Source organism: Pholcus phalangioides, unplaced genomic scaffold (genome assembly GCF_987345545.1).
Source record: "Pholcus phalangioides strain wild (caught in Gottingen) unplaced genomic scaffold, Ppha-v1.0 ptg000027l_1, whole genome shotgun sequence".
NCBI lineage: Eukaryota > Metazoa > Arthropoda > Arachnida > Araneae > Pholcidae > Pholcus > Pholcus phalangioides.
This window is the reverse complement of record NW_028301617.1, coordinates 10,077,206-10,093,206: the sequence shown is the minus strand read 5'-3', so window position 1 is coordinate 10,093,206 and position 16,001 is coordinate 10,077,206. Positions and strand designations below refer to the sequence as shown.

The following is a 16,001-nucleotide window of genomic DNA, read 5'->3' as shown; positions in this document are numbered from 1 at the left end:
ATGTAGTGTACCAAGTGATAACAAAAGATTGGTTCCTTGTTTTCGGAGAACTAACTTTGATGTTTTGCGAAGAAGGTTAGCGGAAGTTTTCAAAGACCGGTTGGAATCAGTAGGGGTGGTAAGTCAATGGGAAGAATTTAGTACGAAGCTGTCCTCTGTTTTGCACGACGTCATACCCTTTGTTCGAAAAAAGCGTGTTTGTACATCACACCCTCTATGGTTCACGGATAGCGTGCGGAACCTTTATCTTGAAAAGAAAAGAGCATTCAGAGAGTATAAAAGTGGACGAGGTGACCTATCATTGTTTACTGATAAAAGAAGACTGTTGAAGAAAGCGATAAGGGATAGTAAAAAGCAAGTTGAATCTAGGTTGGCAGATAACATTGGCTCTGACCCAAAATCATTTTTTCGATACGTCAATAATGGATGTAAGGGGACAGTTGGCCCCCTCTCGATAGGAGGCTCAAAAGTAGAGAGCAATGTAGGCATGTGTAGTGCTTTCAATGACTTTTTCGCGTCGGTTTTTAATGGAGATAATGATATTCGATATACGGGGGTTGCATGGGGTAATAAAACGCTCAACGATATTCAAGTGGAAGACGTGGAGGTCCTAAATCTTCTAAGAAATGTATGTGCAAGCAAAGCACCAGGACCAGATGATATCTATCCCAGGGTTCTCAGGGAAGGTGCTAATGAATTGTTGGGGCCAGTCGCACAGATATACAGGAGTAGTGTTGCTGAGGGTATCGTCCCGAGAGATTGGAAACTGGCTAACGTTGTTCCGATATTTAAGAAGGGTAGTAGAGAAGTGGTGTCTAATTATCGTCCAGTGAGTTTGACGAGCTCCCTCTCGAAAATTTTGGAAATTATCATCAAAAGGCAGTTTGTGAAGTGGATAGACGAGAATAATGTATTGTCGGATAATCAGCATGGGTTCAGGAAGGGGAAGTCATGTGTAACTAACCTCCTTTGCTTCTATGATTACGTGACTAAGGCTTTGGGTAAGAGCAAAAATGTCGACGTTGTTTACCTTGATTTCCAGAAGGCATTCGATCGGGTCCAACATGGCAAACTCTTGAAGCGTTTACACGAGATTGGAATAGGGGGCAACTTGCTGAATTGGATAGAATCGTGGTTAAGAGATAGGTCGCAACGAGTTATGGTGAACGGGGAATTCTCTGGTTGGACAGACGTCACAAGTGGAGTTCCTCAGGGAAGTGTCCTTGGCCCCATACTTTTTTCACTTTTTATCGATAAACTCGATCAGGGTATCGATGGAATTACTAGCAAATTCGCAGATGATGTGAAGCTAATGGGGGTAATCGGGAATGAAAGCGATAGGGAGTTGCTCCAGACCAACTTAAACAAGATTGCAGCATGGGCAAATGAATGGAGCATGACGTTTAGCGTAGATAAGTGCATGGTCGCTCATTTTGGTTCGAACAACCAACGGTTCTCTTACGAGTTGAATGGTGTCACTATCCCGGATGCAACTAGAGTCACCGATTTGGGAATTCTCATTGACGAGCGACTTAAGTTTTCTGAACATTGTTCAGCGGTTGTCAAAAAATCGAATAGAATGCTTGGTCTCATTTTCAAAAAGGTCTCTTCGCGTTCTCCTAAAGTCATTCTTCCTCTTTTTCGAGGCTTAGTTCGTCCTGGACTGGAGTATGCTGTAAGGTTTTGGAGACCATACCTACAGAGGGACATAGACTTGGTTGAAGGGGTGCAGAGAAGAGCTACGCGTGTCCTTATTGGCACACAGGGCTTGAGTTATGAAGAAAGACTTCATTTTTTGAATATGTTTACATTGGATGAACGCAGGTGTCGAGGAGATATGATCGAAGTGTTCAAAATTTTCAATGGGATGGATAGGATGGACCATGAACTTTTAGTACACCGCCAATCGACTGCTTTTACAAGGGGACACCAGTATCGATTGGTGAGGGACAATGCAAGGTTATGGTGTCGCAGGGAATTTTTCTCCAATAGGGTTGTTAATAAATGGAATAGCTTACCCCCGGAGGTAGTAAATTGTAACACAATTGACACGTTTAAAAAGAAATACGATAAACATGTTGGGGTAAATCGAGAAGCTATCCATTCTTAGAATAAGACAACCATAAGTAATCTTTATGGGCATCGTATAATATTTTATCATGTGTATATATTGTTTGTAATTTGTGTTAATTGCATTTTTAATTGGGTTGCTGTATTTTTGAAACATATGACAACCATATTTTTATGGGCATCTTTTTATCAGCCACCTCGTTGGGCATTTTGCCTGTTGTGGCGTTGTATTTGTATTTGTATTTGTATTTGTATAAGTAGTAGGACCAAGTTAGGACCCCTCGAGATGAATGTTAGCAGTATTTAATTCCCTCCGCCCCCCCCCTCTCCCCCACACACACACAAACAGACAAAATTTGCCTTGCATGGATCCTGGTCGGGGGAAAAGGGGGGGGGGCTGAATCCAGACTGATAACTGAGAAAGGAAGGTTTGGGGGTCCGGGTAACATAGAGGTAGACTGCCCGTGATAATATCTGACCTGGTGTGGGGGGGGGGGGCTGCAATGAATGAGCAATGTTCATTGGGATTCATAGGTTTATTGGGGGGAACCCCCTCCGGGAGGAATCTTATCTATTGTTTTTTACACTGTAAATTAATTTTCTATTAGGAAACTCTGTCCCAGGGTACCCTATTTTTTTACAGTAAAATTTTTCTGTAGAGAGGTCACGCGAGAAAATTTTGCCTGGGTGCCTGGAATGAATTAATATTTTTCATTTTTTTGCGCTAAAAAGCAATTACAGAGGGGGGGGGCATCAAGCTAAATTTACTTTAGTTTGCCCTGGGACTGTATATTTTTTTAATTAGGTTTACTTTTCACCCTATAAATTTGAAACGGGTGAGGGACCCGTGAGAAAACCTTCAGGATAAGCTTTTTTTCACACTTTAAATTTGCCATATATACCTCCCCCCACCCGGGAGAGATTAAAATGATCAGTTTCGTGACTTTTCCCGCACTAAAAAGATCTGTATAAGGGGACCTTAAGTCCTTGTAAGGGGACTCCACCTGTAGAAACCCTTAAGAGATTCATTTTCTTTTTTTTCCTCTTTTCTTTGCGCGCTCAGACTTCACAAATGCTCAGACTTCACACATTTAAGGGTTGCTGTCAACTAACTTACTGTGGGTCCAAATGATGGCTAACAGGTGCTACGGTCATGGTGTCCTAAAATTTCCGGGCCCATTTTCGTTGGATAAAAAAAATAAAAAAACAGGAAAAAGATTTCAAAAAAAAAAGAAACCATCGTTATAATTGCATAGTGCTTGGGAAAACAGTAAATTTTCAGTCCAGACAGAATTTCGGAATTAGTTTTAAAACTTTTGCTACAGATGGCGCTGCAGTCTGGAAACGTTAAATTACGGTATTTCCACTATATTTGCCTACGGCAGTGATGCGCAAACAGTGCGTCTCTAGGGTTGTCGCGAGAGATTCTTCCATCTTGCATGAGGGACACCAAGTACATCAAAAAACAAAGTGAATATTTATATGACATTTAAAAAAAAACGGAATATTCTTGGAAGTCAATATCGTCTAATTAAAATCGAAATAAGCGTTCCGGAATAAGGGTTTTCGGAGCAGCGCATACACTGGGAAAATGGGACATATGGTCAGCCTGTGTAGAGTCAAAAGTAGGCCTAGTGCACTACCTATTAATGATATATAACCGGTAAATTTTTTGACATATTTTGGGCAAAAGTTCTGTTGGTCTTTTTTGCAATATATATTACATTTATACAATTACCTACATTCTGTACATATTCTTGTAATGCGCATCAAGAATTGTTTTGAGCTGTAGTGAGCTTCTTTATAGATGTTCGGGTGCAATGTGGAGCATATGGAAGGTGACCATGAGTCATTATGTCATTTGACCATTATTTCCCGGGTCAGTCCCGGTTTTTTCCGTTTTTTTGGCTTGCCCGACTTTTCTGCGAAAATGTCCCGGTTTTTCACGTATTTTCAATGAAGTCAACTTTCATATTATCAACGATTAAAATTATCTTTCCAACTCAAAAATTACATTACGATAAATACAACTACGAACAAGAATATTCATCTCACATATTTGTCGTTTTTTTTAATTCATTGGAATTTGAAGTGGCGCTTCATGTCCCGCGATTGGTGTTTCTTAGCATTAATTGGCGACTTTGCTTACTTTTGGCATCATTTTTAGCGATGATTGGCAATGTCCCGTATTTTCCCGTATTTTTCTCGAACAAATATGGCCAGCCAAGGGAGTCACGCTTCAAAAAGTTTTCGCACCACTGGCCTACGGCAACAACATGTGAATTGGTGTCTCTCAGAATGAAATTCTCAGAACTTCTCATCTGGGATGGACTGAATTCATTCCGAAGATTTAGAAATTAGTTACAAAGTTAGTTGACAGATGGCGCTACAGTCAGGAAAACTGAAACCCGCAATTTTTACCATTTCCGCCTTCTGCATCAATAACATGAAGTGTCAGAGCGAATTCACAGAGTACAGAACGTCTCAGCTGGGATGGTCTCAATTGATTCTAGAGACGGAATTTAGAAATTAGTCACAAAGTTCATTGACAGATTGCGCTGCATTATGGAAAACAAAAAAATACGATATTTTTCCAAAACATTCACTATTTGCAGCAACGAAATGGAAGTCTCAGTAGGAAATTCGCAGAAACCTGTGCAAGCGTCTCAGCCAGGATGGCTTGAATCGAATTCACACAGAATTTCGAAATAATTTACAAAGAAACAAACGTTAACAGGTGGCGCTGCAATAAAGAAACTAAAATACGATATTTTCCAAAATTTCCTCTATTTGCACCAAGAAAAGTCCAAAAAAGTCGCGTTCAGTTTTTTAGTCTCGTCTAAAAAACTGAATGCGATATTTCAAATCCACCATTTGCAACAACAATATGGTGTTGTCTCTCAACAGAATTCCAAGGAACCCGTGCAAATGTGTTTGCCGGGATGGCCTAAAATTTAGGTCAGTGATTCCCAACGTGGGCGTTAACGCCTCCTTGGGGCGATGGAATGTTTCGGGGGGGAGGGTAGAAGATACGGGAATAACATAGGGTTCTATGAGTTGGATTGCGTTGGGGTGCGATAGGAGAAAAAATTTCTGAAGAAGGGAGCGATGGGACAAAAAAAGTTGGGAAACTATTATTTAGGCCCTAAATTGAATTCAGGTGGGATTTTCAAAGTAGTTAGATGGCGCTGCAGTCTACTAAAATACGGTATTTTTAAAAGATCCACAATTTGTAGCAAAAACGTGGTGCAGCAGTATTCGTTGCCGTTGGTAGTTGGTGCAAAGCACCGAGCACTGAGCTCTCGTCTTCGTCTCGGTTAGGCAGGAATATTTATCTGTCAATGACAGCAGCATTCGCAGAACGCCTCAACCGAGATTTACGAATTACTTACAAATGCAGTTACCAGATGGGGCTACAATCCAAAAAGAAAATACGATATTTTTACAAAATATCCACAAAATTTGCAGTACACCAGACCAGAACTTGACGTTTCCGTTTCCATCGCCGCCTAGCTCTTACAAGCTATCTGGCGACTTACACATCACCGGGATGGTATATACAGGGGAAAGACAAATTTGTACGTGAGTTGCGCAGGGTATGTATGTGTAGAGAATAAAAAAAAGCCAGGAGAGGAATGTTTACAAAATGAATTCTGATCGACATAAACCACAAAACAATTTGTAGCAACAAACATGGAAAATTCTCGGAACAAATTTGACAAAAACCCCGTGCTTATAGTCTGGTTAACCTGAACTGAATTCATACGAAGTTCGTTAACAGATGGCGTAGCAGTCTGGAACACTGAAATGCAGTAATTCCGAAATCCCGGCTGAGACTTTTGCAGGGGTTTCTATGAATTTATGTAGTTCTGAGACTACATCATGTCATTGATGCAAAATGGTGGATGTTTCGAAAGTGTGGTATTTCAATACTTTAAAGGCTGCAGTGCCATCTGTTTTAAAAATGTGTAACTAATTTCGAAATCCTACCGTATTCTTCAATCCCAACGCAGAGAAAACGCATTTCTATCGTTATTATTTTTATTCATTCCTCAAATAGGATTAGTTAATTTTGGGACACCCTGTATGAATGTTATTGAAACAGCTCTATGCCGGAAAACCAATGCAATCAAACCGGATATTAAACTTTTCCGCCGTTTGTAGCTGGTCCCCTCTTTTCTGTCTCAAAAACGTGGTAGGATTCCCCCTCCTGCTTTCCTCCACCTTCCCCGCTCCTTCCCTAGTTCCTCTCGCGAAGGAAGATAAAGAGGGTGGGACGGGGGAGCAAGAGGAACGAAAGGCATCAGACTGCTTCCCGCGGGGGGGTGCAAGGGGAGCAGCAAAGGAAGGAAGTCGGACCATCGAAGGGAGGGAGAGAGAGAGAGAGAGAGAGAGGATCGCACAACGCCCAGAGGAGTTGGGGGGGGGGAGGGGCGTCGTCGACATCAACCGCCCACATACCGCCTCCCCCACATCTCTCAGCTCCAACTCCATAGTAGTAGTCCATACACACACATTTCCCCCGTTGCTATGGTAACAGAGTTCTGTTCTGTTGTGCTGGTAGTGTTACGCCACCCCTCCCCCTCCGTCGTCCGAACTAGAGCTTTTGCTGGTGGAGTAGTATCAGCAGGGGAGGTATACAAAAAAAATAATAAATAAAATAAAGGGAAGAAAAGATAGCCTTGGGGATACTGAACATAAAAGGGACGGTAGAGTTTGGGAGAGAAGTTTTTGGAGAATGTTGGCTCCCCCCATCCCCACTTCTTCCTTGCCACCTCTCTCCCCGCCTCCATCACAACCAGCGGTACTGTACCATGTACATACAGCACATTGGTGAGTGAAGGAGGGGGGGGGGAGGGTTTGATGTTGGGAAAGGTAGGTATCTCTGGGAAAATGATGGCGGAAGAAGCACTAGAATCCGGTATATCTGACCCAGATGGGGATGGCTGTTGGATTGAATCCTACGAGAGAAAGAGATGTGGAGGATGGGACCATGGAAAAGAGTTGACGTGCTTACTGGGAGAGAGGAGTAGTCGTAGTAGTAGTAGTAATATATACCTATCACGCTGGAATACCACCCTTTTCCAGTCTCCCCCACCCTTTCCAGAAGGGGAGGGGGGGGGGGTGCGCAAACTTCCTTCCACTGACAGTCAGTCCCACGCGCCACTGCCACTATTGCGCCACTGTCAGTTCCACTCATATCCGCACACGCTGCAGCAAACTGCCAGTGGGGTAGCAACGAAGCACTATCTCAGCGAACCCCCCCCCCCCCGCCCCTTCTTTTCTAGAGAGGATTCCCCACGATCCCCTCCCCTCCCCCTTTTCCCCTTCCAGCACCCATTGTAAGCAATGGTGCTGATACTGACGAAATCCATGTGTTTGCTGCTTGTTATATTGTGCAGAATGTGTAATCGTGTGGTGCCAAAGAGAGGAACAAATTTTGGTGCAGTCCTGAGCATTTGTGAGTGAGAATATATCGCACCGTTGGCGTCGTTTTTTCATTTTTTTTTAATGTTGTGGTGCGGAAGGAGGATTTGGCTAGGAAAGCCTCCAGTAGCGTATGCAGAAGGGAGGGGGGAGGGGGAGATCGCGAGGGTTATGAGACTTCAGGCCACCCCAATCCCCACGTAAGCACATACCAGCTGACGAATATACAATCCACCGGCAGGCGTCCACTTTTGAATCCCGTATGTGCGGGGCGTCCGTGAAGCGAGCTCCTAGATCATTTTCTTGTTACCATGTCGTTTTTTTTGGATCAATAAAAAGGGTATCGTCTTTTCGCCACCGGCTATAGTAGGTGATACCATAGCTGGTGTTGATCTGGTGCTGCTGGTGCCGGACCATTTGATCACTCATCAAAATTACTGAGACGAGGGCGGACTATAGTTGGCGACTGTTTCGGCAGTAAGGGGCCATTCAAGTATTACGTAAGCAGATTTTTAGCCATTTTTGACCCCCCTCCTCCCCCCCCCGTCAGCAAAAGTCAGCAAAACACTGACCCCCCTCACCCCCCTTGTCAGCAAAAGTCAGCAAATCCGAAAGACCCCCCCCCCTCCCCGATGCTGACGTAATACTTAAATGACCCCTAACTGGCTTGATGTCCGGTTCTCGACGTTGACGTACACTCGTCAGTTGCAAGTGGTTTTCATGAATTTGGCTTTCAGTTTGGGGGCCGTTCAAGTATTACGTCAGCAATTTTTCAGACATTTTGACCCCCGTCCCTTGTCAGCAAAAGTCAGCAAAACTCTGGCCCCTCCCTCCTGCCAGCAAAATTTCGTCAGTACTGCTCCCCACCTCCTATTACATATTGGTGGGATCAGAGACTGCACGCGGGGGGGGGAACATAACGAGGGAGATCTCCCCCCCCCCAAAACCATCAAAAAATAATTTTTAAATGTAAAAAATATTTTTTTAAAAATCAAAATTTCGAAAAAAAATATCTTTATGTGTACTTTTAATCAATTTCTGTTAATTTCAATACTATTCCAAGGCTAAGAACTCAAAATTTCATTTCAAGGCCCGTGGACCAAATGTGGCCCTGGGCGTTACCTGATGTGGCCTGCCAACTCATGTAAAAATGAACTAAGCGGCACATTTACAGATCGCTTAGGCGACCCATGGCGCAATTCCAGAGCATTTAGGCCACCCGTGGCACATTTTCAGATCACTCAAGTAGGCCACAGATCACTTAAGTGATCCGCGACACAGTTCCAAAACACTTAAGCGATCCGTGGCACATTTAGAAATCGCTTTAGTGACAGTTGACACAGTTTTAGAGCACTTGAGCGACCCCCAGTGCTGCTCTACATCACTCAACTTACCCCTGGCACATTCCCAGATTACTTAAGTGACCCGCGGCATAATTACGAATCACTTGAATGATGCGTGGCACAGTTCGAGAGTACTTAAGCGTCCCAAACACACATTTCTAGATAACTTGAAGGATCGACGAAACATTTAGAGATCACTGAAGTGGCTATATAGGAGCCTTATCAATACGAGGATTGTTAGTTCAGGTGCCCAAAAACAACAGTTCAGGATGCCATTAAGAATATTTCATATTTTCATAAGGGGCGGTTGATGACGTAAGCATCATCCAAACCTCCCCCCCCCCTGTCATCAAAAGTCAGCAAATCGGAAACCCCCCATCGATGGAGTCCTATTGTTAGGGGGGGGGGCAAGGATGAATTTTTTTTAATGGGGTAAATTTACTGAAAAGGCAGAGGTGCATTTACGGTTCTGCCACCCTTCTCCCATTCTAGTCTAATTTTCTTGACTACTCTTTTCCTCGAGTTCGCCACCCTGTGCTATAACCCGCTCCCCCTCCCCCCTCCTGCAATTACACTGTGTCTCTGAAGTCACTCTTTTCGTCATCCACATGCTTGCACACTGTTTCAGTCACTCACATGCCTGCAGGCTGTGTTTAGTCTCTCATATACTTGCACACTCTCTAAGGTCACTCACGGTCCCGATCCCTCGCTCTGTAGGTAGCTCGTTTGGCCATTCACACGCTTGCTCGCACTCCAAGGCACTCTTTTGCTCACTCTCACGGTTGCTCGCGTTCCACAAGTCACTCTTCTGTTCATTCACGTGCCTGCACGCTGTTTCGGTGACTCTCATATTTGCACACGCTGTAGGTGACTCTCATATTTGCACACGCTGTAGGTGACTCTCATATTTGCACACGCTGTAGGTGACTCTCATATTTGCACACGCTGTAGGTGACTCTCATATTTGCACACGCTGTAGGTCACTCACTGACGTAATCTCTCGCTCTGTTGGTCACTCTTTTGCTTACTCACTGAGCAGTCCCTTGCCCAGTCTGGGCAAAGACGGAGTGCTTAAGTGACACAAATTTCACCACCCTTCTCCCACTTTACTAATTTTTGTTGGCCACTAATTCCTCAAATTTGTCTCAACTCTGAACTTGCCGCCCTGGTCAATAGCCCGCTAAAAGCGCCCCCCCCCCCGTAAATACGCCTTTGGGCCCGTATAAAATTCCTGCGGGAAAGCCGATCAAAGGTCCTGGGTTAGGGATGGGGACGTTCAGTCCTGTTTACAGTTCTGAAATCATCAATGATGAACCGAATAGAGAAAATCAATACCATTCGCGAAGTTCGGACCATGTCATGGCAACTAGGTAAGCATCGGAATTATTCACCCGCAGCTGGTTCTTGTTCCCCGAGAAAACCACCACATGGAAATGCTTCCGAAGAAAAAAAAAATGTAGAAGCGCCATCTACTGACGACGACCAGAAATAAAAGGCACAGAGATTTGAAGCTTTTCAATTTATTTTTTAAGGATTGGAGAATTAATACGAAGAATTTATATCCGCGAATTAACAAATAATTTTTGCGTTGAGATAATTTTAATTATCACGGTGTCAAGTTAATATTGATGATAATAATTATTATTTTTTCTCTAGGCTCAATGGGTTCGGCTATGAATTATTCAGAACGTCCGTACGAAAATCAAATGGTAAGTCTGGTACGAAAATGTTTCATAATTACTAATTATTTTTCAATTGTTTTTTTTTTGGTAATTATTAATTGAATTGTCATTTTAGTTTTAAATAAAACCTCAGTAAGCTATCAATTTGGAAAAATCTTTGCCGTGGGCATGGGTAGGGCTGAGAGGGCTCCAGCCCAAGGGCTAGGAACGATTCTCATTTTTTCTTTTCTCACGCTATAAATTCATCGGGGGGACGGCGACAAAAGATCCCATCCCAGGGTCCTACTCCAGGATGTGGGGGCCATAGCCGTGGGCCTCCAGAATGAATGAAAGGCATTGGGTAGTTTTTTGATCCAGATTCGTCATGCTCTCCCCCTCCCCCCCAGCAGGTTCCGCCTGTGACAATTCTTGTCATTGTTTATGTTTTCACTGTAAATGAAGAGAGAGGCCCGAAAAAAAAATCTGGTTGGGGGACAGCAAAAGATCCTAGCTTAAGGGCCTTGCAGCAGGATGTGGGGGCGCCAGGCAATGTAATATTCTGGGGGTGGGAAGCTTCTACCATTCTGATGTTGAGTATTCAGATCACTATGTTCACTCATATTCAAATCACTGTGATCCTTAAATAATTAAGGATCTTGGATGTTGAGTGAATGCTCTACTGTGCTCGAGTGGACAGTCCAGTGGAGTATTGAAAACTGATACATTGAAATCTCGATATAACTCGGATCAAGAAGAAATATCGTTGTAGAGGGATTACCGCGTTATATCGACAGGCCACAAAACTTATTCTGTTGTTGACATCTTTCCTCAATCGGTGTTGTTAGTGCCACCAGAAAATGTGCTTTGAAGTATTTATTCGTCTTAAAAAATTGTAATTGATTAGTTGATAAATCCAAATTCATGTGTGTGTGTGTAATGCCCCCGTAAAGAGGTTTACTGCAATGCACTTTGCTGTATGAAGGCTTTCAATAACTGGCTGAAGCGAAGATGAACTTAGGAAAGAGAGAAAATTCAACTGTGCCCTTGCGTAGAATCGGGCCCACATAAGAGGTTTCACGCAAGGGCAGTTGAATCATCAATGAAATATATCTGGATTTAATGGCGAGCAAGAGGCGTTGAAAGATTGGCGAAGTTAGAAAATCGAATTGACGCCAAAGTTTTTACAGTTGCCGATTCCGTAAACACCCTTTTAGTTACAATCTTACTTGCCGTATGAGCGCCCTAGACTGCAAAGCCAACGAATATCTCAATCGTTTTTTTATAGCTAGTGTGCACTGAACGATGGTGCACGGGGGAATCACACAAAAAGTAGCGGTACCAAAAACTTCAGCACTTTTGGTGATCAGATGGTATCAAATACCGATAATATTAGACGTTTTCGAAAGAAAAACTATGCGACGAGTTTGAGAAAATATATTGGAGAATATTTCGAGCGAAATATAAAAAAATATCGTTGTGGAAGAGGGATTTATCGTAGTAAAAGATATCGTTGTATCGAGAGGAGTTGAACGTAAGGCTGCGATCACAGTGGAGCGAAAAGAGACGAGTTCCAAGAATAGCGACTAGGAAGAAAAAATGCATAGAGGTGGAGGAAGAGAGATGTCCGAAAGGAATATACAGGGTTAACCCGACCTATTCTACCAAACGAAAGGGAGTGATAGACGAGCCCTAGTGCATCATGAAACAACCTACAAACTCTGTCCTATCTCGAACCGTTTTCGAGTTATGGCGGATAATCGATTATGGAAAAAAATGCGCCAAGTCTGAGAAAACCCGGATTTGCGAATCCTCTGAGAAACCTATGCAAACTAAGCACGTATTTGAAAAGCGCAGAAGAAACCCCATAAGGTCACATAAATTTCATTGAAATATCTGGATTTATTGGCGAGCTACAAGCGCTGAGATATCGGTGAATTGAAAAATCGAATTGCCGCCAAAATTTTTAATTGCCGTTTCCGCAAACACCCTTCTAGTTGCAATCGGTCAAATTTGCCAAAAATCTGTCTATTCGACCAGCTTTCAAAAGAGCCTAGAATAAACCAAATTGGCCATTTGGTTCAGGAGAAATTTAGTCGTTTGTTTTTGGAATACATCACTGAAATCTGCCTTCGTCGAAGTAATTTTAGTACATTTTGGCGACAACTCGATTTTTGACCTCACCGATATCTCAGCGCTTGTAGCTCGCCATTACATACGGATATCCTGTAGATGGAGGCAGTGTGTCACCTTATACGATTTTTTGTGCAAAATCAAATTGTCGCCAAAATCTGTAACCGCCAATTCCGAATTTTCGTCGAATATCTACTTCGGGAGACAAACGCTGATTTGAGTGATGTATTGCAAACAGAAGGCTAAATTTCTCATGAACCAGAAAACCGATATGGTTTAGAGTAAGCTCATTTGGAAGCTGGTGGAATGGAAACGTTTTTTTTTTTTTTTTTTTTTTTTTTTTTTTTTTTTTTTTTTTTTTTTTTTTTTTTTTTTTCAAAATTTAAAAGCCGATTGTAACTAGAAGGGTGTTTACAGAATTGGCGGTTGAAAATTTTGGCGACAATTCGATTTTGAACTCCGCCAATCTTTCAACGATTGTAGTTCGCCATCAAAACGAGATTTTACAATGAAATTGGTGTAATATTTTATAGCATTTTTTTCTGCTCTTTCCAAATGTGTGCTTAGTTTGCGCATAAGTTACTCCACAAATTCTGGTGGTTTTTTTTTTCAGATCTGACCCATCTTCTTTTCCATAATTGATTATCCACCATAACTCGAAAACGAGATAGCACAGGGTTGGTAGGTTTTTGCATGATCCACTTGGTCTCGTCTATTACCCCCTTTCGTTTGGCAGAATAAGTCGGATTCACCCTGTATAGTATGCATATAAGAGGATAAAGAAAATGGCTGGAAGGGTTTTGAAATGTAAAGTTGTGATGAGGATGATGATTCCTCCGCAGAAGAGGGGAAAGAAGAAAAACGAAGAAACGGACCAATCAGCAGATAGCGAAACTCAGCAGATCGGGATGAAAACAAACATGTTTGTTCATCTGCCGCATCTCGTTGAGTTGCCTCTTTCTCTTCTTTATCCCGCTTAAACGTCCTCGAGTATGTGCGGTGTAGAATAAAAACAGTACAATTGTTTTCGTCGCTAGTCTCTATTTTGCGCTCCCGTACCTCGTGTTTGTCTCATTATGTGTTCGGCCTTAGACTTCAGGCAATTCCAAACACGATTCGAAAATATATCGTTGTAGAGAGATTTATCGTTATATCGAGTATCGTTGTAGTGAGGGTTACACTGTATGTGCCAACGCTGCCATGAATGAAACAGCCCCCCCCCCAAAAAAAAAAAAAAATCCTAAAATAATTTCTTGAATTTCTAAATTAAGTTCCTTGGATCTCCTTAATTTTCAATGATTATACTACTTAACATTGATTTCGTTCTTAAAGATATTTCAGTGATTTTAGAATGATTTTGGGGGTGCTGATTTCGAATCTGACAATTTTTTGTCAGATGCTCTAGTTTTTGAGATAAAGTGAAAATTTCTAATTTCATTGATATTACCATAAGCAGCATAGAAATTACATTGTTGAAAGTATGCATTAGCTGAAAAACTGGAACCAATCTGACAAAACCAATGCCAGATTTGGAATCAGCGGCCCTAATATACCCTTAACCAGCGTTTCTCAACCTTTCTGAACCCAAGGACTAGTAAAAAGTCTGGAACAATTCGACGGACCACTTGCGTGACGTATTACGGGACATTTGTGTATTTTTGTTCTGAATTTTCTTCTTATGTATTTGTCCAGTTTTTTCAATGATGTTCATTTAAATTTATAATGTTCACTAAAATCATTAATAAACAGCGGTTTTATAACTAGAGACGTAAAAATTAGAGAATAATCGAGAATATTCATTTTCCTTTTAACTAATGAAATTTTTTTTCACCAATTTTGTTTATATTGTGAAATATAAATCAGTTTTCATTACCTAAAACATTTAAAGCAAAGCAATTTTTAGCTTAATCACCCACAAATGACAACTTCTAAAACCTCTCATTCATGACTGTCGAGTCACACAGTCATGAATGAGAGGTTTTAAAAGTTTGGTTATGAAGATTTTAGAAACCTTGAGATTAAAACCTTGGAAGGTTATTTAAAATTAGATAAATTTTCAGAAATAAGTTCAAAACACACACTCATACAAAAGAAATTAAACCAAAGTTGATTGACAAAGGAAGCTATTCTTATACAATCACCTTCATTACAAGAAGCTACAGAACTGTTGGTTTTTTTCAATATACATACACTTAAATTCTGTATCACTCACATTTCTTTAAAAGTTGTTCAATTCAGCCATGTTGGTTTAATTTTCTTGCTTTGAAGCTTCAATGTATTGTGGGCCACAAACGTCAATATTGCCGTTGAGGAGAGAGACGGGAACAAAGAATATTCTCTCAAAGGACTGCTATTATAAATTATACTAGAGTATATTCTTATCAAAAATAATAAGAATTATTCTCGAGTTATTTATAGAGATTATTTATTACAATGTTATTACAAATATTCTTGAGAATACTCTACGGAAGGACTACTATTATAAATAACTGAAGAATATTCTCCTCGAGGAGAATATTCTCTGGAAGGACTATTATTAATAACTTGAGAATAATTCTCATTATTTTTGATAACAGAATATTCCCTAGTAATTTATAAAAATAGTCCTCCCAGAGAATATTCTCAACAATATTATATATAAAACTATATTATATAAATAACACAGTAGAATATTCTCATCCAGAACTTATAAGAATATTCTCAAGTTATTTATAATAGTAATGTCCTTCCAGTGAATATTCTCGAATATTCTCCTCGATGAGAATATATTTTCCAGAATATTCTAAGATTATTCTTTATATTTATAGCTTATGATACTTTTGGGCATGAATACAAATATTCATATCACATTGTCAAGTTAAACTGTTTTTCCTCATTTTTTCAGCAATTTTGACAGTAATTCGGGATTTTGCTGACAATGCTTTTACGGGCGACGTCTCGTATTTTACCGCAATCGAGTCATTTGAGTATTTTCCCGTCAAGTTTTTTGTTTACTGCGAGATTTGTAGCAACCTTTTATTTCTACACCCTTCACCACTTTTTTCGGTAATTAGAAAATTTGTCGTAAGTTGCATTTTTGGGCTACAAATTAGTGATATCCAGTATTTAGGATCGCAATTTTTTGCAATTTTCGTTGATGAACCTAAGTATGAAGGTACAATTTTTGTTTGTGAATCCATATGGATATTACTGTAATATCAATTACACAACAATTGATTAATTTCCCATCCAGTTAGAATTGAATTATCAAGTCTGACTGCGGCCCAACTATCATCACGGACGACCTCTGGTCCGCGGACCATAGGTTGAGAAACGCTGCCCTAAACCAATTAGAAAAAATTTCGTTAAGAACATTATTTTATTTATTTAT

General features: G+C 41.1%; 1 protein-coding gene across 2 annotated transcripts in view; it reads left to right on the top strand.

Annotated features, from left to right (window-relative positions):
- The window catches only part of LOC149068382 (uncharacterized), a 186,598-nt gene that overhangs the window by 149,287 nt on the left and 21,310 nt on the right, over window positions 1–16,001 (top strand). The window contains exon 3 of one of the 2 annotated variants that reach the window (XM_089251525.1): window positions 10,497–10,549. In XM_089251525.1, coding sequence (XP_089107651.1) covers window positions 10,497–10,549 — 53 coding nt within the window. Of the gene's footprint in view, window positions 1–10,496; window positions 10,559–16,001 lie in introns of both variants that reach the window. The other variant, XM_089251524.1, reaches the window with a different exon arrangement.